Genomic DNA, 23145 nt, shown 5'->3' on the forward strand with positions numbered 1-23145 from the left:
GCAGTGGGGAGGAAAGACCTGCGAAATCTCTCCGTCCCACACCGTGGGTGCCGCAGTCTCCCACTGAAGGAGCTGCTCAGTGCTGTCACAGTCTGCTGCATGGGGTGGGAGACGTTGTCCATCAGGGATGACAGCTTAGCCGCCGTTCTCCTGTCACTCACCACCTCCACTGGGTCCAGAGGGCATCCTAGAACAGAGCTGGCCCTTCGGATCACCCTGTTCAGTCTCTTCCTGTCCCCAGCAGAGATGCTGCCGCCCCAGCAGACCACGCCATAAAAGATAGCAGAAGCCACAACAGAGTCATAGAAGGTCTTCAGGAGTGGGCCCTCCACCCCAAACGACCTGAGTCTCCGCAGCAGGTACAGCCTGGATGTGGAGTGAAGCCACGTTAATGACAACGTGTACAACCATTGGAGATGTGAGCAGGACAGACGGAACAATTGACATAAAAAGTGTGGACTTTATACCAGTTTTTAAATTGTGTTGATCGGCCACGTAAAACCAGAGTTATGATAAAAATATCTGTAATGTTTGGTTTTCTTCCTGAATACTGTCGTTGTTTATATTTACTGCGGGAAGAAACGGTAAAAACGGCGTTTTATAAGGAAAACGCTCGAAAGCCTGTGAGCAAAAACAAAACCCAAAAAAACTCCACCCTTTCCTATTGGTCGAAAAATGTACCATGTCGACCAATCAAAAAATGATATGGCAACATGGCATTTAGTTATTTAGGAAGTGGGAAGTTTTAGGAATGACGGCGTGTTTTGAGATGTGAGAGATTTGCCACGTTTAGCGCAAATCTTGTGTAGTTAGTGTGTAGTCAGTGTGTAGTGTAGTCAATAGTTTTGTTGTGTGTGTCAGAACAATGAGGCGACTGCTGAGTGTTACAGGTGTTACAGCAGTGATACATCTCCTGTTGTCAGGCCTGCAGGTATCAGGCTGTTGTTCTCCTTCATCTCATAGTTGACAGAAATTATTTTTGGAGTGGCACAAATAATTTGTGTGGCATCAGATTTGATGCAGAACAGCTGATTGTTCTGTAAATAGTTTGAAATGTTTATTTAAAAAAACGCCTTGGCTGCATTTTTAGGTAAACAGCTGCAAAAAACTTTGTTGTTTGCATAACTCAGTAACTTTTTTGAAGAAGTAACTATATAATTAATTACCCAACATTGGTCATTATTTACTGTATTTTGCAGACAGAGTTACAGACTCTCTCCCAGACCACAGACTCATAATACAAGTCAGAGCTTTATGAAAAAAAACAAAAGAAACTTGTGTTTTCAAAATTGGAGTTCAAGTTATTTTTACTTCCAATAGTGTTAACATGCTACACAGGTCATGAACAAGATTTTTTTGTTTTGTTTTTTTAAATTTTCATTGTAAGTGGGCTAAAATAGTTAATTAAAAGTAGTCTAACATAAATGTAAATGCTGTAATTTTATTATTTTAATAAACATGTAACTTGCATGGATTCGATGCTGGCGTCACCACAGTGCACACGTCTGCTGTTGCTCACAGTGGTCCAAGGGACGCTCAGGGAGTTTGTGCGTTTGCTCAGACACATGAAAAATTAGAGGGAACATTGCTCACCGTTGAATTAGGTAATAACTATTTTCTGGAAAACAGCAGAACCTTTATTTTTTGATGTAGGGTGGTGTAATATACGATGCAGCAACTACTTCCATTGTAGTTAGGTGAAATTATTTTGGTAAACCTCCATTTTTATTAGAATTTGTGTTTTGGGCAGAAAGGTCTTGGTGTTGGTAGCCAGGGATTAGTCCACCAGGGCTTCCACTCTTAGCCCCCACCTGGCACACAATGCACCCGACCCCTACAGTGCCTAATGCGGGTGGTGGGCCTCCAGGAGGATGGACCCATGTTCCTTTTTTGGGCTGTGTCCAGCCAGGGCCCATGGACTAAGGCCCAGCCACCAGACGCTCACCATCAGGCACGCTCCAGGGCAGGGCCTCAGTAAGCCCATCCTGGGCAGGGTGAACTGTTCCCTTGATGTTCTACTCATAGGGGTCCCTCACCCATGATGAATTTGCCATAGAGGGCCCTACCAGCGGACAAAAGCCCCGACGGACTACATAGCCCCTGGGATCCCTGGGACACACAAACCCCTCCACCACGATAAGGTAGCGATTTGCAGTTTTCCTGGGCGCCTTCTGGGTGAGGTGTTCTGGGCATGTCCCACCGGGAGGAGGGTCGGGGGCAGATCCAGGACATGCTGGAGAGATTGTATCTCTCAGCTGGCCTGGAAACACCTTGGTGTTCACCCGGACAAGCTGGAAGTGGTGGCCGCGGAGAAAGTGTTATGGGCTGTTAAGGCTGCTGCTCTCGCAGCCTGGCCCCAGAAATGTGGAAGAAGATGGATGGCAGAAAGGTTTTGGAAATGTATCAATCTAATAATAATAATAAAAAAGACATTACTAAGTCTCGTGGATACTTAAATATCCAGGAAAACTCGCACTGCTTTTTGTTAAAGGACACCGTCTGTCCACTGCAGGAGGAGCAGAAAAGACAACTCTTCAGTCTTTTATTTGCAGTGGAAAATAGGTTTCAGTATTTTATTGAAAGTAAGCAATAAATAATACTGTGATAAAAATAGTTTATAAGTACTCAGACTGTACATCATTGTTACAAGATCAGAAGATTCATCAGGAAGAGCAGGAATAAAAACAGCAACATGATTTGCATTGTGCATAAATGGCTAAATCACAAACAAAAAACATTTCTAATGTCAGCTTCAACTACATGTAGAGTGAAAAGAAAAGTCTCCGGTTCCGACTCATTTGCCACAAAGGCTTATGCTGGAACCCGTGTTGTGAGTGTAGACGGAAAAACATAAGTAGCACTGCAACATTCAGACGTAGCTCTGGAAGCATTACTGACGCCACAAAACACGAATGAGTAATAATAAATAAGAAGAGACGACAGAGAGGAGTTAAACAGTAAGGCTTGATATAAAATCTTTGTACAGAGTGTTTTTAAAAAAGGGTTGCTGGTGGACTGCACCACCATCAGGGGCTTCTGGTGACAGTGGGGATCGACTGAGGCCTCAGTGAAGTTGGTCCGTTGAAGGAGTTTCCACACTTTGGAGTCATCCACACATTTGTTTAACGTTCTTCTGCACGAGTGAGCATTTCTCCAGAGGTGAGGAAGATTTTGTTAAAGGGATAAATTGGGTGCATATAAGCGTGCATATAAGCGGAGTGGATTCTGCATGCAAGGTAAACTGCAGAGAACCTGGAAATCTGTTGTTTTTTACTTGCATCCAAATGTAGCCCTCTGTAGTTTTTATCCTTGCTACAATTATATGGCTTTAATTCTTTAAGAGTTTCATTTTGGTATCACAGGTATGGAAAATAAACAGACAAGAGAGAAATATATTGCGTTTCACATGATATGTGTTGTCACCATCGCCTGGGCTTGCCAGCAGTTATTTTAATACCGATGGAGGACTCACAGTGTTGAGCAGTTTGTGAAACGGTTTGACGACTCCAGCAATTTCTCTGATATTCACACATCCACTGACCTAAGAGCTGCATTTACACTAAATCACAAGTAATAAGCTACTAATATTACAACAGTTAAAAAGGGCAAAGATATGAATTAAGTTATATCACGTATCCAAGTCACTTGAGAATTAATTCATTGATTAGAATTCAAATCAAATATGAGAGACAAAAACATACATCTGTTCAACTGAATCAGAATTATAAAAAAAGATTAGATGAAATGTCTGTTGGTAGAAATATACAAACTCCAGATTGTTGAAATATTCAGTTACATACATCTGAGAGTTGAGCTTAATGCGGGCACAGTGGAGAAATGTTGCTTTTATTAAAATAAAATTTAAAAAAGGTGGGGGGGTGATTAAGAGGAGAGAGGCAAAAAGGGGTTACATAGAAATTCTAAAATCAACAATCCCATTGGTTTACATAAATATATAATAACAAATGTAGGTAAATCTAGAAAAGCTCTTCTAGGGATACTGAAATTAGTGAGTAAAGTCTTTCTCTGTGATGTCAGCAAGAAGCAAAATATCTTTGTAGGGTCCTTGCAAGTTATTTCAGTTCATCATCCTGGTCTTGAATGCAGGGAATTCCCCTTCATCGTCTGACCAGCGGTTACCTATAGAAATAATGAGGATAAACTGAGAAGGGAATGCGAGAGATCACCGGACGTGAGAGGGAAGCAGGACAGAAGCCGAGAGGTGGGTGGATGGGTTGAGATGAGGGAGAAACAGGAAAGAGATGCGTAAAACGTGCGTTAGAGCAGAGACCTCCAGTACGAGAAAGCTACTTCTGCTTGCATAGAGGAGCAGTTCAGCAGTGAAGAAATAGCCATACACGTCTCTGATTTGAGGATTTCATCATTTTTGACATGTGCGGTCTTACCGTTGTGTGTTAACAAGAGTAGGTCCTGACTGTGGCAGTGTCCAGCCTCTGTATAGACTGACTTCCTGTATTTCCACGTAGGCAGAAATCACATGCAAAGACATGCCGTTAGTCACAGCATCATCACAAAGCCAACCAAAAAGAAGCGAGTGCACGTGAGGAGATGTTAAGCATCGACAGAGCGTCTCACACACACCATGCGCACACTGACACCGCTCTCTCTGCTTACCATCCATCGGGCTCCTCTTTGGCTGAGTCGAGGGAGATGCCGCACTACTGCTGGTAACTCGGAAGTTGGCAGGCAGGGTATCTGATGCACCCAAGGACATCCCCCTCATGTCTTTGGGCCTGAACTTCTTTCTCCATGAGGGAGCACGGCGGAAGTTCTTATCATCATCCTAGAATATGATGAGGTAAAGAAAAAGGGGGGAAAGACAGGAGACGTTTTTAGTCCACAGATATTCTTATTGTTACTTAGCGGCGTCAACAAGTCAGCAAATGTCCGTGTTTGTCACCTCTTCCATTCTCCTGTCTGTGCCCATCGCCAGCAGACTGCTGTATTCACGCTCAAGAGTCGCCCGGGCCTATAGAGGAAGGAAAAGAAGAAGAATGAGATTAACAGAAGACCTTGGCGCTGACCTGCACTGTCCTCATCCTCCTGTCTGCTGAGCAGCTGATCTGAAATGAACTTTGGTCCTCACTAAATCTCTCGTTTCTGTCATCAAAACCCATTTCGTGCAGTTCCCGTTCTCATGCAACTTCCTATATAATTATGCGCTTTCAGATGTAAACCTCAGGTCACTCATGTCAGGCTGACACCAGCACTGCAGTTACACATGGAGCACAGTGCCACTTATCTCAATGGCTTGACAAAAAAACCCCAAAAAAACAAAAACCCCATCTTGTAAGTAAAATTTAAATGTATATAAATGTACATCAATTTCCTTTGTATGGCCCGGGCACTGCACCAAACTCAAAGCTTAAGGTCTTTGGGAGGAGCCCATTGGCCCAAGCAAGCAATGAGTAACTAACAGGTATCTTTAAGCACCTGATGGATCTCAGTTATTTTATAGGAGGTGGTTGCAGAAATTCTATTTTTATATGGATCGGCACTTTTATTTAAACTGGTCTGTACAATTGCACATCTGGAAACATTTAGACAAGAACAAACGTGTGTGATGCAGTCTAATTACACTTGTTTTTAACATGCCAGCTGTGAAAATAGACCACACAGGCAACCGAATAAACAGTAGTGAGAATGCACTTGCAGTTCTAACAAAGGATTTTTTGGACAGAGTTGGGACTAACTGATTCTCATGTGAGAAAAGTGACCATGTTTGGGCCTTCAAATATGAAAAGCAACAGCTGGATGGTGAAACATCATAAACATTTGGTTTTGTGCACCTGTGTGTTCTGAGTGGGGATCTGCAGCAGCAGGGCCAGGGCGTTGTGATCAAAGGTATCATCCAAGGCGAGCAGTGCACCATGGACGCCACTCTCACAAAGGTTGCTGCTGTACTCTTTGAGACCAATGGCCTGAACCCAACTGATGACACGCTCATTACTCCACACCAGCACATCTGAAAGCACAAAACAGAGATGAGTGACGCACGATAACACCAAGTTGTTTTAATGAGGAAAGAAAAAAGCATGTATTACCTTTAAACTCCAGCATGGACTCCTCCCTCCTCCTCTCCAGCTCCTTTCTGTCATAGTTGAGCCTCCGCAGACACATCACACCGCACTGAAAGCTGTTCCTGTAGCACAAACACACACACTCGTTCACTGTGGAGCCTCTTAGTTGTTAATCTGCCACGATGTGCTCGTCTTTTTCCCCAAAGTAAGCTGTTTTATTTCTTTTTGACTAGTGGCAGAAAGGACAAAGTTGCATGTATGCGTGGCATGATTGTAGTAGGCTGTGGTTTCTTCAAGATATTCACTGCTGCTAATAAAAATGAATCTATGTCTCACCTGTGGAAGCTGTCCACCATCTTGAGCTGTCCCCTAAGATCCTTCTTGGTTAGATGGTCAAGCATGCGGGCATCCACCAGCGACTCCATGAAGTAGGAGCGGTACTGTGGCAAACCCAGGCTGGGCAGCCACTCGTTACCGATCCACTCGTGGTTCATGTCTCCGTACGCCAAAGTCTACAGTCAGAGAAGATGAGACTTAGCTGGTGTTTGAGAGAGTGGGCTAAAAAGATGGAGGCGTGGTAGAGGCTAATTACAGCAGGTGTATATTAACCGTTTTAACAGCAAACTGATTAAAAATGTATATATTAAAAAAAAGAAAATATTCGAATGATAATCAACAATGTTTCCACCTGTTTAATGACCAGTTTATAGAAAATATCTAAGAAAGTCTAAGAACGTAAAAGGTGGGAGACAAATCTGCAACTCAGCAACTAGATGAACCCAGTGAGTCGCCCGGCAACAGTGAATAAGTCCAGGAAGGGATGCTTTACATTTTTTTCTTTATTGTGTAGAGACAAAGGAAGACAAAACCAAAGTGTGTGTATGCACTGAGGATGTAAATAATCAGGTCGACTAATCCTGATTCACAAAGCAAAATGAAGCAAGTTATCTGTGAAAAGACTCCACACATCAGTGGCAGTGCACCTATCAGGAAAGCTGACACAGTGTGAAGGAAGCTAACACATACACCCACAGCTTTTCTTCGTATTAATTTGTGACTTGGCTGCAGACTGTGGTCAACTGAAAAGCTCCAACATTGCTTTGACTGTTGGCTCTTTCGTCACGTGTCACATTGGTTGGTAAACTTTTAGTGGACTTCATTTTTTTGACTTGACCCGTCTCCTCTCAGACACATGTTTAAAAAACTAAACAAAAACCAATCTTGCCCCTTGTCATTACTTATTTTACTAACAAACCGATCATTCCATCTCAAATCGATTGTTGTGCTCAGCTGTCCAGCTGAATGAACATTTAATGAAGAAACATGAAATTCATATTTAATTTACAATTAATAAAATGCTTTGTTCTTTCACCTTTCATGAGGCAGCTGCTGAACATGAATATTTCAAAAACTATAACATAAAACCCTGAAAGTTTCGTTTCTTACCACTAAAATGAATTAGGATCTAAGTTTTGGTTTATACTAAATATTAATTAAGCATATTCTTGGATGATTTATTTGCATTGAACATGAGGAAAGTAACGATTAAGTCGTGCCTGATGTTGAAGTACAGCTTATTAGTTTAACGCATCAGATCTGATTTGGCAGATAATCAAAGCCATGTATTCATGTTTATAGATTTATCTTTGAAAGTTGTTTAAAATAATTAAATAAATAGATATATTTTTACTTTAATTGGATGAACTCACTACAGATTTAAAAGAAATCATTGTGTAAGGTTACTCTGTTTCATTTTACTGTTATTTTCCTTTGAACTACAGCACCGCCTCCCAGCAGCTGTTGTGCAGATAGTGTACTGTTTCATTATTATATTATCATGTATTTGCTCAACTAAACTGGATACATAAAAATTCAGCTGGAGTTTTTTGGAGCAGTTTGCTTTCGCTCTAAGAGCAAACCTCTATAGTAGCAACTGTATGCAGACAAGCTCCAAATTAAACTGTGCTAGAATGTGCTTGTTGTGAATAAAGGAGTACAAGGCAATCATAACCGAATTTAAAAAACAAAACAAACAAGCAAACAAACAAACACAGGTGAGAATAGGTGGGTTTTGGAGAACGTATGCAAACCTGGGCCCAGCTACCCTCGTCATCCTCCTGGTGTTAGCATGGTTAGAGTGAGCATGGTGAGAAGAACAGAAAGGTGAGGGGTTAGTGTGCAGTGCTGGGGTTAGAGAAGCTTCAAGTGGAAAGTATAAAGCAATAAACAAAATAACAAGTCAGTAAAAATAGCAGGAAAATAACAGACAAACAAATGGTGAGGCATCAAACAGGAAATACAAATGCTGGGTGATCAGAGGTATATATAAATATGAAAATAAATAAATGAATAAAACATTAACCTATAAACCTTTTGAGGACATTAAATTGTCCTCAAAAGGTTTAACCCAACCAGATCTATTAAAGAGAAGCATTTCTGGTATCAGACAAATGTGTGTGTAATGTCTGATTCTTTTGGCTATACATCACCCACTAATGAGTGGCAATGTTTCATAAACAGCCCAATCTAACTTTGGTAGTGGGAGGTAGTTCTTCAAGTGTATTCCATCTATGTCCATGTAAGGTGAAAGCTATACAAAAGGTGAAACATACATATACTGTACAAGGACTAAAGAAGAGCATGAGCCCAATCCAAGAACAACAAAGAAGTCGCCCACTAGGGGAACGAAAAAGGCTTTGTTTCAAGACACTCAGTGATCGTGCACGCAGCCAAATTCATACTGGACGTATCCAATGTAATAAGTGAAGTCTGGCAATACTGAAGACAACTTGAAACAAAGCTCAACCACAACCATAGATGTGAGAAGCCACCAGTGCCCAGCCAATCAGGGTAGACTAACCGTGGGAGGCGTGGCTGCCAAACTTTCCATTTCTTCATGTGTGACCCAAACGTTTCCTGTGGTCTGATCATTTGACACCAACCAATCAGAAATGCGCCAAGCGGGAAGAGTGGTGAAGGCCAGAAAGAGAGCCAAATGGAGAAAAAACTATGAAGCATTTGTTTCATTCATTGTTAGCAACTGAACTCAGATGAAACCAGTAGAAATTGGATTCAAGCATTAGTACATGTTAAGTATGTAGGCAGTCAAAAGTGTCATGCTAATGAGATGATATGAATGTGACAGTGCTTAAAAGTATCATCAAGACTTTGAAAGTGTAAGCAATGTGATCAGTGTTAAATATGCACAGTGGTCCAGCTGCAGGTATGAATGCACTGACGGGTACCGTTCTGGAGGTCGGTGGGGCTGAAGGGCTGGTGAGAGACATGATTTCCTGGATGGCCAAACGAAGCTTCAGACGATGCAGTGGGTTGCTGATTCCAATCTCCCGCTGGATCTCTGTGTCTGATAGTGCTGACATGATGGCTCCACTCTTCACATTGGCACGGCATGCAGCCACGTACCAGGCTGGCATGCCCACCCACAGCTGGCCAGAAGGGGACAGATTAGCAACAGTTAAACAGGATTAATGATTTAGACATGCTACTGAGTTTACTGCTTTTAAAATGAATTGTGTTGGTCTTGTACCTCCAGCCAAACCACAACAGTTGGTCCATCCCACTGGGCAAACGGGAGGCCTTGTCTGCGAGCCTCTTCTAGTAATTCATGCCTGGAAGACGCAATACATGTGAAAGCCAACTTGGTGGTTCACTTGCTCAAAGACCAAAATATTCACAGCCACAGATCCAAATGTTTGTCACAAAATCCCATTATGCACACACAAACCCCAAGACATTAGCTGACATGCATACTGAGTGAAAGAGAGAGAAAGGGGAAAGGGGGAGGGGACAAACACAGGACCTGAACCCAAGAAAGACTCAGTGCTCCACTAGATGTAGCTGTGTGCCACACCATCAACAAGCTCACCATCTGTTTAGCAGATCCATTTTAAAGAGTTGGCAGAAATGTCCAAAAGCACGTTATTAAGTAACAATTCAGTTTTACGTAAATAAAGGAGTGTAGGAACAAAAAAATATAACTATGCTAATGTTTATTTTATGGACAAGAACACACGCAAAGAGCCAACTTCCATTTTTCCTACGGCTGTAGTGCATGACGTCATGCTCCAAAAGGAAAACTGCGATAGGAAAATCCTGCACTCACTACAATCAGTGCACACACATTCCTGTTAGTTATGCTCCACTATGGAAAGCAGGATAAAAAGCAGCATGGAAAATCTATCAGACATTCAAAGAGATACTTGGTCGGGGTCTGCAGGGTTACTGGTGAGGTCAATGTGAAGCCAAATGCGAGAAGATCGGGCAAGGCAAAAAGCAACATGAGCCAACTTACCCAGTCTTTGGACTACAGATGGAATGAGAGAGAGTGGGGGTGGTACAAAATGTGAAAAAGAAGGAAAAAAAATAAAGAGAAAGAATGAACTGATGATTATTGAAGGGCCATGTGACAGCAAAACATTTATGGTGTTTGCAATTTGCTTGAACAAAACTAAGAATGAAAGTGTCAAAAACCCCCAAAACAAAACAGGAGATGTGAGAGATGATTGCGATGGAAATGGCGTGGGGTGGAATGAAAGGCTGTGCACGTGAGCCAGAAAGAGCTTGTGAGGCAGCCCTGGACTGCAGCACAACAACACAGACTGATATCTGCACAATTACAAGAGCCTTTTATCCTCTATATTCGCTTTCTTACTCTGCATAAACATTGGAAGGGATGGGACTGTCATACAGACACTTACTTCTTCTGTAGCTTCCTGTTTTTCTCTGCAGGACCACCAAGGGTGCCCACACCCAAGCCATCCTTCGGAGAGCTCTCTGCCTCGGGAGTGCCAGCTAGAACATAACATTGAGCTCAGAGATCTAACATAGATCATAAACTCATCACTATTAGTAGCATACATGTCCAGAACATCGGCTTAGCACTGCTGCTAGTGTCTGACCTTGGCTGGCAGGATCCTTGCCAGGAATGCTGGGCCGACCTTTCTCTTTCTTCCCAAACAGGCGTCCAATGGATGACTTGATACTTTTCTTCTTGGCTGCTTTGTTGAGAGAGTCTTGGCTGCTGTTGCTACTGCTTGGGTTACTGCCCTGTCCATCCTGCAGGCTGCTCAGCCTACACAAATAAGGGTTAAGTTATTAGATAGAGAAAGAAGAAACAAATGTTTAAATCCCAGAAACACTAAAACAATTTTTCCTGGATAAAAATGCACGTCTTACCCTCGGATGTCTCGGATGTCCTCGTGACTAGCGGCGTGGCCCACCTCCCTATTCAGTCGGATGGAACGTGGAGTAGTGGGGGGTGACGTCTCACAATGAATAGTAGCCTTATCATCTTGAGTAGACTGCATGACACAGACAGAGAAACATTAATGGAACAAAAAAACAACAATGAAAAAACCCTACTGTTCATAATACACACCAAGAGGCTACACTGTATGTGGACTATGAACAATCCATACAGACTGGATATTGGTAACAGATACAGTACTGTGAACAATCAATTATTTAGTGGGAATACTGTGTGCAGTGTAATTTCACAAAGGCAAAAAGGAGAATGAAACTCAGTCTCCCAAAAGAGAACGAACTTCGAAGTGATGAACACTGTAAAACAAACAAAAAAGAAACCAAAGTTGCTACGAGTGTTTTTAATGTGGAGGGAAAAATGAAGAATGATTGACAGATCCTGGCTTCTAATTATGGTATTAACCAGTCACTGATGTAACATATAGGAGGGATCCGTGGGAAAAGTCCTGCCTCAAAATTAAACCTGGAACCTGCTATTAGCACTTCTTAAACAGTTCACCAGGTAAGTAAATATTTCTTTAGTGTATTTTGTACAATGTAAACTAAAAGCTAACCAAGACCTCCTGTTATATGTCTGAAGTTCCTTCAGATTTGATGGTCTTGACCTGGAGCCAAATATTTTTTGGGTCATTGTTGTATTGGAAGACACTGGAAGACAGAGCCACAACCCAGACTACTTGAGGTTTTTGTTCAAAATCGTCACATCTTTCCGTAATGATTTCTCCCACTTTGACGAGATTCCCAGTTCTAGACACACTCAAGCATCCTCACAGCATAATATTCCCATTATCGTGTTTCACTACTGGGGTGGTGTTCTTTGGGTCACACGCCTCGCCCTTCTTTCTCAAATCATAAGCAAAGAGCTCATCTGACCAAAAGAGGCCCTTCCAGCATACATAATCGTTCTCCAGGTTGTTTTCAGCATCCTTCAATTTGGCTCAAAGGTATCTCTTCTGTAGAAAATCAAGTTTTCCTTAGTCTTCAACCTCTGTCCATTCCCATGCGGCGTTCTAGTCATCGTCTGCTTTGAGACTACAATTTCCTACTTGGCTAAGTCACTCACTAATGTCTTGGTAGTTGTTCTAGGTCTCTGATTGTTGATGATACTTCTCACACCAGTTCTTGAAACTTGAAAATACTGTAATAATTTTGTATTTTCATCCTCTGTAAGCATCAACAATTCTTTTTCTCAAATTTAACTGATTTATTTTGTTTTTTGTCATGATCCTTTCTCAAGTGACAGCTCAAACCCTTGTAGAAGTTTTTATATTGTGTGTAAGTTAGAGGGCAACACTAATTTACACACATTAGAGACTACTTGCTGGAAAATTATCCCTTCACTGTTTTTCACACAGACAGAAAAACTCAAAGGAGAACAAGTTAAAACTCTAGCTGTTTTGATGCAAACAAACTTGCTTTGTACACCACCATCTTTTTGTAAACTTTGCTGCAGGTTGGCAGGAGCCTCCATCCTTGTCTGTTGCTGTGATGGCTGCAATATGCAGGGGTGATTTTATTTTAAAGTCAGAGATAGCATTTATTCCACTAGACGCATTCTAAAGAATGAGTCCCTTACATACTAATAAATTATGATTGATTATTACAGGTGAAGCACCACAGCAGTGTTAAAATAAGTAAAAGAAATGACACTAAAGTGCAATAAAAGTCTGAGGTGCTGGCCTGGAGGCCCAGTAATGCAAAAATGTTATGCTGGAGATTGCCTGCAACAGACGTGTGTTTGATTTGATAATAGAAAATACATTACTTAAAACTCAATATGAAGAAAGGAAACGTATTATTTGCAGCACTGTTACACCCCCCCCCCCAAAAAAACAATCGAGGCATTCAAAAACAGGACTGCATATTTCCAACGGATGGAGGATTTAAGGATGGGATGGGGAAACTGAAAGTAAACATTAGGGATTAAACTTGGGGGTGGGAGATGTTACATAGCAAACAGGTCCCTCACAAAGCTCGGGAAAGCAGGTCTCTAGTTTACCTTCCTGCGGTGCTTGCGCAGGTCACTAGGCTGAAGTGTGGCAAAAAGGGAGAGAGGAGAGAAGCAGTTAGTAATACACAACAGATCAGCGGTGGAATCAAGCCATGCACAAAGAGACAAGAGCAGAAAATCACACAAAGATACACAGAACAGTTATCCGTGTGCGCACACACAGGCAGAGACACACACGCAGACTCAGAGAAGCTGTTGTTTTTATTGTGCAATTAAGAAAGGTAGTTCTTGGCAAATTAAAGTCTGCAGGAGTACCACCACACCCAAGGGAGGAGACACTGCAAAAACCAAGCTGAAGGTTGGGTCAAGGTAGGCTGGGTGCAGTCTAGCTCACAATTACACCACCACCAATATTTGAGTGGGATAAAAGCTTTTATAACATTTGTTTGCATTGATAAATCAATTAAGATGCCAAGCAGCTAGCTGACTACTCTTGCTAAACAGCATTTGAAATCACAGGTGATGCTATAGTGTGTGTGTGTGTGTGTGTGTGTGTGTGTGTGTGTGTGTGTGTGTGTGTGTGTGTAACAATAACTGTACGGCACCTGAATTTATGAGCACAGCTGTTCTCGTCATATTTTCCACTCTGCACCAATAGTGGTGGAGGACAGATCCCCCCCACCCCACCCCTCTGCATTCCACATAGACCTGGCATTAGCAGAGCAAATAAACCACCACTGTGCCACATTTCTGCAGGAATTTTCCTGCCCCAGGAAGAAAGTATCTAATCACTCATTTCCTTTGCTCAGCTGACACTGTAGGGGCCAAAGCAGGGAAGAGCGTATGCTATAAAAGGAAAACGGGAAGAGGAAATTGATGGGTGAGCAGAAAATTAATTTAATTACCCAAATTGTTTTCTTTCCTCTTGGAGTGTCTATTTATGTGTCTACTTATGCATTAATGATAATCTTGTGATTTTTTTAACCCAAGTAAGATTTATAAATGTAAAACTGACGACATGATCTGCCAGACTCAAAGACAAAGACTCCCTTCATGTCTAATGTATTACAGCATTACTTCAATAAACTGCTTGAATTGTTTAAATGCCTGATTTTAAGCAGGGCAGATGTAAATTGCTGCTCTGCAATCAAGCAACTTCATTAGTATAAGTAACTTCAACACACACTGAACAAACAAACAAACGTTAAAGGGACACTCAACTCAAACATCTGGAACAACCAAACAAATGCAAGTACTGCTAGAGTAACTCCAGCTGCAGGGTTAACAGGGTAACCAGTGGTTTTACAGTTCCACAGAACCAATACGAAACTGAATGCAGCGAGAGAAGCCAAAAATAAACAGATGTGCACCTCTTGTCATATCAGCTGGCACACAGAGTCAGTTGTCTGTGTCTTTAATGTAATCAGGATCTTGAATTTGGGATGCCCTTGTTTCTTAAGTTAAAAAATAACCAAAGAGATATTAAGTGGCAGCCTAAAGAGACGCTTTGCCAAAAATAAAGCAAACTTTGAAAAAGAGTACTAGCTGGTTCCTGGTGATGTTTTAAATATATGGAATTCAGCTTAGCATTTCAGGTGTGCTTGTTATGATTTTCCTATTGAGGAATACTGAATGCTGACAGGAGACCTGGACAAGCCTGAACATCCACACTCACAGCTTTGTGTCTTTTGTTACTCTGCGTTTACACAAGTCAATGAATCAGATGTGTAAGTGAGAATAAAAGGAAAAAATAAGCCTGGCTTCAAGTCCGACCTGCCCCCCGCCCCTTACTGCTCTAGTGTCAAATAAAGACTAAAATGCCCAAATAATAATCTAAAAAGAGGCTAACTGAGGTTTTCCTTGGCTTTCACAAAATATTACAAGCATGTCTCCATTTGATGACTTTTATAAGCAGTCAAAAAAACAAATACAAAACCCCAGAGCCACGATTTGGATTTAACACAGAGAAAAAGTTTCCTGTTTGCACTGAAGTTGGCAAAAGGATCAGAAGAGACAGGAAGTGGCAGACTGCACCCACCCAAGAAGGGAATGAAGGAGCTGTGGGGAGATGGGCAGGTACCTGGAAGTATGGTGCAAAGTTATTGGCTTGAAGTGGGGCACTGAAGCCAGTTGTACCATAAGGCAGATAAGTTACTGTCTGATGGGAGAGGGAGCTCTGGGTGACGTAGGGGTCATAGCAATACTGCTACAGGCAGGGCGCAGTTATATATGTAAACTGTTACAAAGTCATGCATACAAATAGAAGCAGACGATCACACTGATAAAACATAAAAGCAACATTGAAGGCCGGTCTTGTTTTAATTATATAATAATCCTAAAAAACAAAGACAGCAAATTAAGACAACAGCTTTAAAATATCAGGAATTGTAATCAGAGAAATTAATATTAGTCTTACAGTGATGTATATCTCAAAGGGGCTTTCTAAAAAATGTATGTTTAGGAAATTGTGATACTCATTACAGGAAGGTAAAAGAAAAGTTACCAAGGTCATGACACCCATTCGATCCAGTTCTCTGTTGGGGCTGCGGGGAATGCGCCTCGGAGTGGAGTGGCCAGAGCCGGGTGGAGAACCGCCCAATGACGAGCCAGCATATAGCGACGGAGGGATGGAGCTCATGGAGCGGAAATGTCCTCCAAGGCTATCACCACTGCCTACCCGGCACTCTATCTCCTCTGCCCGGATAGCGGTGCTCTCCTTCTCCTCTTGGATCATTCTGCAAGTGAAAGAAAGGTGAAAATATGGCAATATTTACATGGAAATGGGGTTACATGAGACAAGTGTGTGCTTGTTATAGTGGTACCTGATTTCATTGTTGATAGCATCCAGCTGCTCCTGCAACATCAGGGCAAGGGTCTGTGCATCAGCCTGGCCAGCGGGGGACAGCAGGTCCACCGAGCTGAAAACTGTCTCTCGATCCTCCTCCAGGTCTGAGGCGTCCATGTCGCTCTCAAAGGCCTGTGCCACATTTGCCAGCACATTAGCCTGTTGCATGCGCTCCCACTCCTGCTCATTTAAAGTCTGCACCTACATTTATACACATAGGTATAAAACAGGGAATGAGAATGGAGAGAAGGAAAGAAAGATACCAGGAAAGAAGACAGTATGGAGAAAATAATCAAAAGGTTGGAGAAAGCAGGCAGCAGGCATGTGAGAGGATGTCAGGCAACAGAGCAATACATAGTTAGATCCTAGGGTGTTTGTCATTGATGCAGCACACAGACACCGTCACTGTTATCTCAGGCACACTGACTTACATGTCGCTGATTGTCCGTAATAGTAGCAAACAAAGAAGCGGGGGAGAAGAAGAAAAGCATCAGAGAACTCAAACATTAGACTGAAACAGGAAAGAAAGAAAAAGCCGTACAAGGCAAACAGCTAAGAGATGTTCTCAAATAGTGGATTAATTAAACATGAATGACCAGATCTGTCGTTTAACTGCTTTATGTCTGCAGGTGTGAGCTTACTTTGGAAGGTTCATCCCGTAGCGCTGCCACGCGTCCCTTCTGAGGCCGTCTCAGGACGAGAGCGCTGCCATAATGGTCCGAGTTACTGTCCATCATCGAAGAGGCCGACACTGGATATCTGAAATCTGGGGTGCTGCCCAGCTGAGACCGCCTTGAAAAACACAGTCACACCAATGAAAGTCATTCATGAATCAATAGAAAACTAAGAGGTTACATCAGGTGTATATTTTCAGTCAATGACTGAATGATTTCAGTCACATCTGTAGGCCATCTGACATTTTGACGGGAAAACAACAGTTCCTGCAGCGTCTGTGGCCGGTCTGTTAATATCAACACTGTACTGTATTGATTTTGGAGAACATTAGGTTGCAGTCGTGCAGCTGCAACTTGGTGCAGAACGAAATGGCCATTACGTGAAATGCCTATGGTTGTTATATTAGCCTCGATAGAAATTACCTGCTTTATGCGACGTTCAGTTCAAGAGGCTACACCATCGTCATAAGCAAAGCATGTATTTTATGCTACATAAAAAATAAACATTTAAGTAAATAAAATGAAGCTTTATGGTAGAAATACAATTACTGGCCACTTTGTTAGTTACACATGTCTAGAACCAGGTTGGAGCACATTTTACCTCCAGAACTTTTTACAACAGCATGCTGGAAACTGTCCCCTGATACTTTATTGACATAACAGCATTACACACTGCTGGATTGAGCTCTGGTGACCGTTAACGCCACTGGAGGCCAGTGACGTTTTTGAGCTTTGTGACATGATGTGTTTTGTGCTGAAGTTGGCTACACTGTGGTTATAAAGGGGATATGGTCACCAACAATACTCAGGTAGGCTGTGTTGTTTACACAATGTTCAACTGGTACTAAGAAGTCCAAACTATGCCCAAAAAATACTCCCAACATCATTAGGCCACCATCAGTCTGAACAGGATAGCTCTAAGGCCGGATGGATCCATGCTTTCATGTTTTTTAAGCTACTTTGTGACCCTACTATCTGAATGCAGCAGAAATCAAGAGTCATCAGACCATGTGTGGTCTTTTAGCTGCACTGCTTCAGGGTTCAACATTCTTAGCCTGGCGGGGCGAAGGACACTGTCTCAGCTGAACTATGGACACGAACACACACATACACTGATATGCACACACTCATCCCCCCTCCCTTTCCAAACGCCTTCGATGCTTGTGCCCAGCACATGGCATGGCAGTCAACTGGACCAGCGCAGACATGCTGCAGGACCGGATGCGCTGTCTACACCGGCTCTCTCTTACCCTTACCCGCCCTTGTTGCTTGTCTTGTGTTTCTATGGTGTATTGACAGTCATGTGCTTTTTGTGCTGAGGTGTTTTTTCTGTTATCAAACTGTTCTCCCACTAGGAGCTCAGTCTGAGTGGGGTTTTTTTTCTCCTCCTCTTACCTCATGTTATGTATTTTTGTTGTTTTTTTTCCTATCAGCCTACCTTTCTGACATGTCTCCCCAATGTGATGTTTGTGTAAAGTTGGTCAGAAGGTTCCTTTGTAAGTGCGCATGCGCCATTAGCGTGCTGCCTGCTGTAACCCTAATTTCCTTCGGGATTAATAAAGTATTCTGATTCTGATTCTTGATGTTCTTCTCTGTAACTTGGTTGTGTTACTCTTTTCTTTCTATCATTTTAAAGCAAACTGTTCTTTCTCCTCTGACCTCAATGAGGCATTTTCAAACAGCATGTCTTTAGATTGGATACTCTGGTTTTCTCACACAAAGACAACCCAAACAGGTGGATTTGAACCCAAGACTTTGCTGTGAAAACAGTGCTAACCACCGTGTCACTGTGCCGTCTTCTGGAGAAAGGTTTTATAGTCGGATGTAGGGCTGGGCCATATCATACCGTTCACGGTAATACCGGTGTAATGTTGGGCAACGATAAGAAAATGAAATATCGCGATAGAATATGGGTGAAATGCGCATGTGCAGTGCCTTTGTTTTCATACGCACATGGCGGCGACGCAGAAAGAGAAGAGCAAAAGTGGATCGTTGAATGAAACGGATGAACCAGAACTGGTTTGTAAAATGCTGCAGCTTCAGTGGTGTGGAACTGGTTTGGCTTTCGTCCGTCAGATACACAGCAAAGCACTATTTTTGGTAGCGCATGCTAGCGGGCCGTCGTTATTACCGTATTTTTTGGAAAATACGGCACACTTAAAATCATCCTTTGATTTTTCTGAAACTCGACAGAGCCCCTTATAATCCCGTTTTGCACTAATAAAGTTGAGGAGTATTTTGTCTAGTCAATTATATCGTCAGTTATATCGTTATCGCAAATTTTCAAATGTATATCGTGATAAATATTTTTGGTCATATCGCCCTGCTCTAGTCGGATGAGAAAGATTGATATTTGTGCACAATAACATGAAATACATGTGGAGAATTAAAGGCACCAACTCTCAAGCATGGTGGCGATAGCATTGTGCTTCAAAGCTGGTTGACTGTCAGTGGTAGTGGCACATTGAACAAACTAAATAGAATAGTGAAGACGACACAGTACTAGGGCTGCCACAAACGATTATTTTGATAGTCGACTAGTCACCGATTATTTTTGCGATTAGTCGACTAATCAGATCATCATCCATTGGACGTAAAACGCACAGCTTATTGCACCAGCAGCATCTGCTCTTATATAACTATCATTAGCTTACAGCTTTAAGTGTTTAAGGTCTGTGCTAACTAAAAATAAAGACAAGATGATAGTTTATTAAATTTTAATGAAATTTGCAGATTGTTTCGGTGAAGTTTAATAAACTCCTTGCTATCTAAAATATAACAGGACACCAGAGTAAATTCTGGAGCATCTCACACTTCTGATAATCAGCTGTCTGCTTGATGTTTATTCAGCTGTGTAAAAACTATAACTTTAATCTCAGACAAACAGATTTACTCAGGAATAAATAAAATACTAAAAAAGCAAAACAATAACATTTTTAAGTTATCTAAGTGACTCATATATCATGTTTAACCTGAGTAGTGAAAGACGGCGGTGGGTTTGAAAACGATTTGCCGGGAGTCCGGTGTTCTCACGGCTCTAGTTAGCCTAGCCCCCGGCTAGCTATCGAGCTAGTGGGGAACAGACGTCTCCAAAAACCTCGGAGCGCTTTTGAAAATATGTGGTGTCCTGATAAACTGAGCAGATATTTGAGGTTTACACAGCTACATTCTCGCCTGAAAATATGTTAAACGTTTATTTTGTGACCCAGAAAGAATAATAAGAGTAATATTAAAACTAACTAGCTGCCGCCATTGTTGGAAACTGAGCTGGAATTCTGGGACACAGCTTCTTCTTCTTCGGGGTTTAACGGCAGCTGGCATCCTTGTACATGCAGTGCTGCCATCTTCTGTTTCAGTCCGTTATTACACTCTTAAACCCTACTACTTATTCCTGCGTCTTTTGTGATCTTACAAAGCTTCAAACGACGCGTCGACTATTAAATCAGTCGTCGACGATTTTGATAGTCGACGTAATCGTGACTAGTCGACTAATCATGGCAGCCCTACACAGTACCTCTAAATTCTTCAACTTTACTTTAAATCAACAGCTGGACAATTGAAATTTGGACACAGTTAGGATGACTATGTGTTTGGGACAGTGATACCAAACACATAGTCAAACTTGTTTTGGATGGATAAGGCAGGCAAACAATAAGCTTCTGGAATAGACTTCCCAAACACTTAACCCTGCGGAAAATTTATGGACTCTGCTTAAAAGGTCTGTGGTAGGAAACCAAACAATTAAAATCAACTCTAGTGGTTAAATATGAATCCACAGTTATGCTACAAGTCTGTTGATGGATGCCAAAGGTGTCTGGCTGGGGTGAAACCTCATCACGTTATCCAGAATAAGTGTATGTACATTTCTGACCTTAACACTAGATATCGCCCAATAAAGTGGCCATTAAATGTATAGCATACTGCCATCACCAGTGACATGTGAAACTTTTTTGGGTCAGTATCTTGACCACGGACGTTTTGACATAACACTGGACAAAGTGTTAAGCAACCACCTGAGTTCCTCATAGTTTCCCAGCGAGATATAAAAGTCAAATCATTTCACTAGCTTACCCATGCAGTAGCGAGTTGCTCCTGCTCCTTCCCTGCTCATTCTCTGCCCTCATAGTCTCAATTTGGATTAAGAGCTGCTCCTATGAGAGAGAGCATGTTACAGATATTCTTGTTACCTACTGTAGCCATGAAGAGGAAAAACCACCACTGCTATAGAACAATTTAGAAAAAACAACCCAAAATATAAAAACACACAAACAGGAGGAATTCTTTATTTTTATTTCCTTACTTTCTCATGGTGGGACTCCTCAATTAATTTTTTGGTGTGCTCGAGTTCTCGAATCAGGGCATTCTGAGAAACAGGAATGATAAGAAATGCTTAACATGGCACATGACTAGCCATGCGACACAGATTTAACAGGAACAACAAATATTTATTTAGTTAGTTAGCTATGAATACTGTGTCCTCAGCTTGCCGACGTCTTTGTTCATCAGCCTAACTTTAGAATTAGGCACTAGAGAAGTGCTCTACCTTATCCTCCAAGGCAGACATCCTCTCTTTGAGGTGAAGCTGAAGTCTTTCATTGGACTCTGAGAGGAGCTTATCCACCGTCTCAGACAGACGCTTGTTGTGCTCCTCATTCATCTTCTCCCGTTGCCGTGCCTACGAAAATAGCAACATTTTTATACAACGCACAGCTGTAGCAATGCAATGAGAATCAAGCTTCCAGTAAGAACATTTCCCCTCGTTCTCACCCTGAGCAGCTCCTGGTTTTTTTCCTCGAGCTGGGCCTCCAGCTGCCTCAGTCTCTCTTCAACATTGCCATGGCGTTCCTCTGCCTGAAAACAAAGGTTAATGAGAAAAAACTACAAATCTGTACAAATATGTTTCTCTGATTTCATGTATTTAATCCACGCAGGGCTGAAAATCTCTAAAGCCAGACCTTACTATCCCAAACCCTCTACCATCCATCCTGGAGAAGGACCTTGCTAAAAGTCTTTTTATTGTACTGCTTCAAGGTTCAACATACTTTTTTTTCCTGTGTTTGACATGATGAGAACAGGTCCTTCGAAAGGATGAAGTCACCAACATTTACATATTTTAAAAGGAGCAAAAAGCCAAAAACATGCACTGTAACACAACCCAAAAATAATAAAGCAGCTCATGCGTCCCATAATGCAGATCTACCGTATGGCAGCCTTATCTAAGTTTCACCACTGACTACACACCTGGGTTATGAGGGTTACCGGTTCCTAAAACATTTAGATTTATGCAAAAGCCAACAGGCAACACAGCCTGATCTAGTTTTCTTGTAGCTCTTATAGGTGGGGTCTCCATAAGTCTTTGAGAAAATCAGCTGGAACTTCCTGTTTGTGTCAAGACACCAAAAACTAGGTGCCTTGTGTTTCAGAGGAGAGGAGACGAAGGGTATCACCACGAACTATCAACACCGCTTACTAGCACATGAAGCACAAACACAGAAGCTGTACAGATAAAGCCAGATCACAGCTACGATTCAGGTTTGACGGAGTATTTTGATCAAGTTTGAAACTGCACTTAACCAGGAATGTATTCTTTGTTTCACAGACTTCAGGTACATTTGATTATTTTGGCTTGATTTCATCTGAAAATCTAAACACACTAGATTTGCTATTGGTCTGGTTAAATTCAGCAACAAGGGATAGTGAACCTCCCAGTAAGCAAAAAGGATTGGTTTAGCCGTCTGGATAAAGCTGGTCTACCTTTTTCAATATCTTAGTGCCTTTAGAGCCACACAGAACACACTAAAGACGGAGGTGGTAGGAACAGCATGAAGAACACACAAAGACAGCATGACAGACACAAATGAGAACAGGATAATAATGCAAACATTTCAAGAGACTGAGCACAATTTCAATTAGTTGCTGAAGGGAGAAAGCCTGTGTTGCAAGTTGCACAAATGAAATAACATAAGAAACCAGGGCAGTCATTTCTAAGTGTGTCTGTGTCTCTGCTGTATTCTGTATATTAAGTGTGCGGTTTAAGTACCACTCAAAGAGGAAATAAAATGCAAATTAAAAATGCAGGGATGAGACACGGCAGTCTGCTTCTTTTCTCTGTTTGTTTCTGAGTCTTTAAACAGGCGTAAATAAATGAAATGAATGGCACTAATTAAATTAACAAAGAAACAGAAGGGGCGGACAGACTAGAGAAAGATGACTTTGTAGATTCTACTCACTTTCTGATAAACATTAAAAGGTTCAGATGAGTAGACCAATGAAAAACACTACATTCAAAAGTGTACAGAGAGCCAGACAAAATACTAATAAGGTGATATGATGCTGTTGCAGTGCAGTTAT

The 23145-nt window shown here is 41.8% G+C and overlaps 1 protein-coding gene across 10 annotated transcripts in view; it reads right to left on the reverse strand.

Moving 5' to 3' along the window:
- Positions 1-3827: 3827 nt before the first annotated feature.
- The window catches only part of ppfia1 (PTPRF interacting protein alpha 1), a 40694-nt gene continuing 21376 nt past the window's right edge, over positions 3828-23145 (reverse strand). Inside the window, exons 10-32 of one of the 10 annotated variants that reach the window (XM_086295647.1) lie at positions 22549-22590; positions 21562-21645; positions 21338-21469; positions 21095-21157; positions 20866-20945; positions 16762-16912; positions 16098-16321; positions 15779-16010; positions 13324-13353; positions 11238-11362; positions 10961-11133; positions 10760-10853; positions 9589-9670; positions 9287-9487; positions 8902-8964; positions 8132-8158; positions 6378-6553; positions 6066-6163; positions 5811-5986; positions 4922-4990; positions 4636-4804; positions 4407-4471; positions 3828-4140 (exon numbers count right to left, since the gene is read on the reverse strand). In XM_086295647.1, the coding sequence (XP_086151773.1) occupies positions 4416-4471; positions 4636-4804; positions 4922-4990; positions 5811-5986; positions 6066-6163; positions 6378-6553; positions 8132-8158; positions 8902-8964; positions 9287-9487; positions 9589-9670; positions 10760-10853; positions 10961-11133; positions 11238-11362; positions 13324-13353; positions 15779-16010; positions 16098-16321; positions 16762-16912; positions 20866-20945; positions 21095-21157; positions 21338-21469; positions 21562-21645; positions 22549-22590 (2547 nt within the window). In that variant the 3' untranslated portion in view covers positions 3828-4140; positions 4407-4415. Of the gene's footprint in view, positions 4163-4406; positions 4472-4635; positions 4805-4921; positions 4991-5810; positions 5987-6065; positions 6164-6377; positions 6554-8131; positions 8159-8901; positions 8965-9286; positions 9488-9588; positions 9671-10759; positions 10854-10960; positions 11134-11237; positions 11363-13323; positions 13354-15778; positions 16011-16097; positions 16322-16761; positions 16913-20865; positions 20946-21094; positions 21158-21337; positions 21470-21561; positions 21646-22548; positions 22591-23145 lie in introns of all 10 variants that reach the window. The other 9 variants (XM_086295638.1, XM_086295629.1, XM_086295700.1 and 6 more) reach the window with 9 other exon arrangements.

The sequence above is a fragment of the Aulonocara sp. 'chitande type north' Nkhata Bay genome, linkage group LG1, assembly GCF_057382095.1.
Source record: "Aulonocara sp. 'chitande type north' Nkhata Bay isolate Kocher_YH1m ecotype deep benthic linkage group LG1, A_spYH_male_GT1.1, whole genome shotgun sequence".
In the NCBI taxonomy this organism is placed as follows: domain Eukaryota; kingdom Metazoa; phylum Chordata; class Actinopteri; order Cichliformes; family Cichlidae; genus Aulonocara; species Aulonocara sp. 'chitande type north' Nkhata Bay.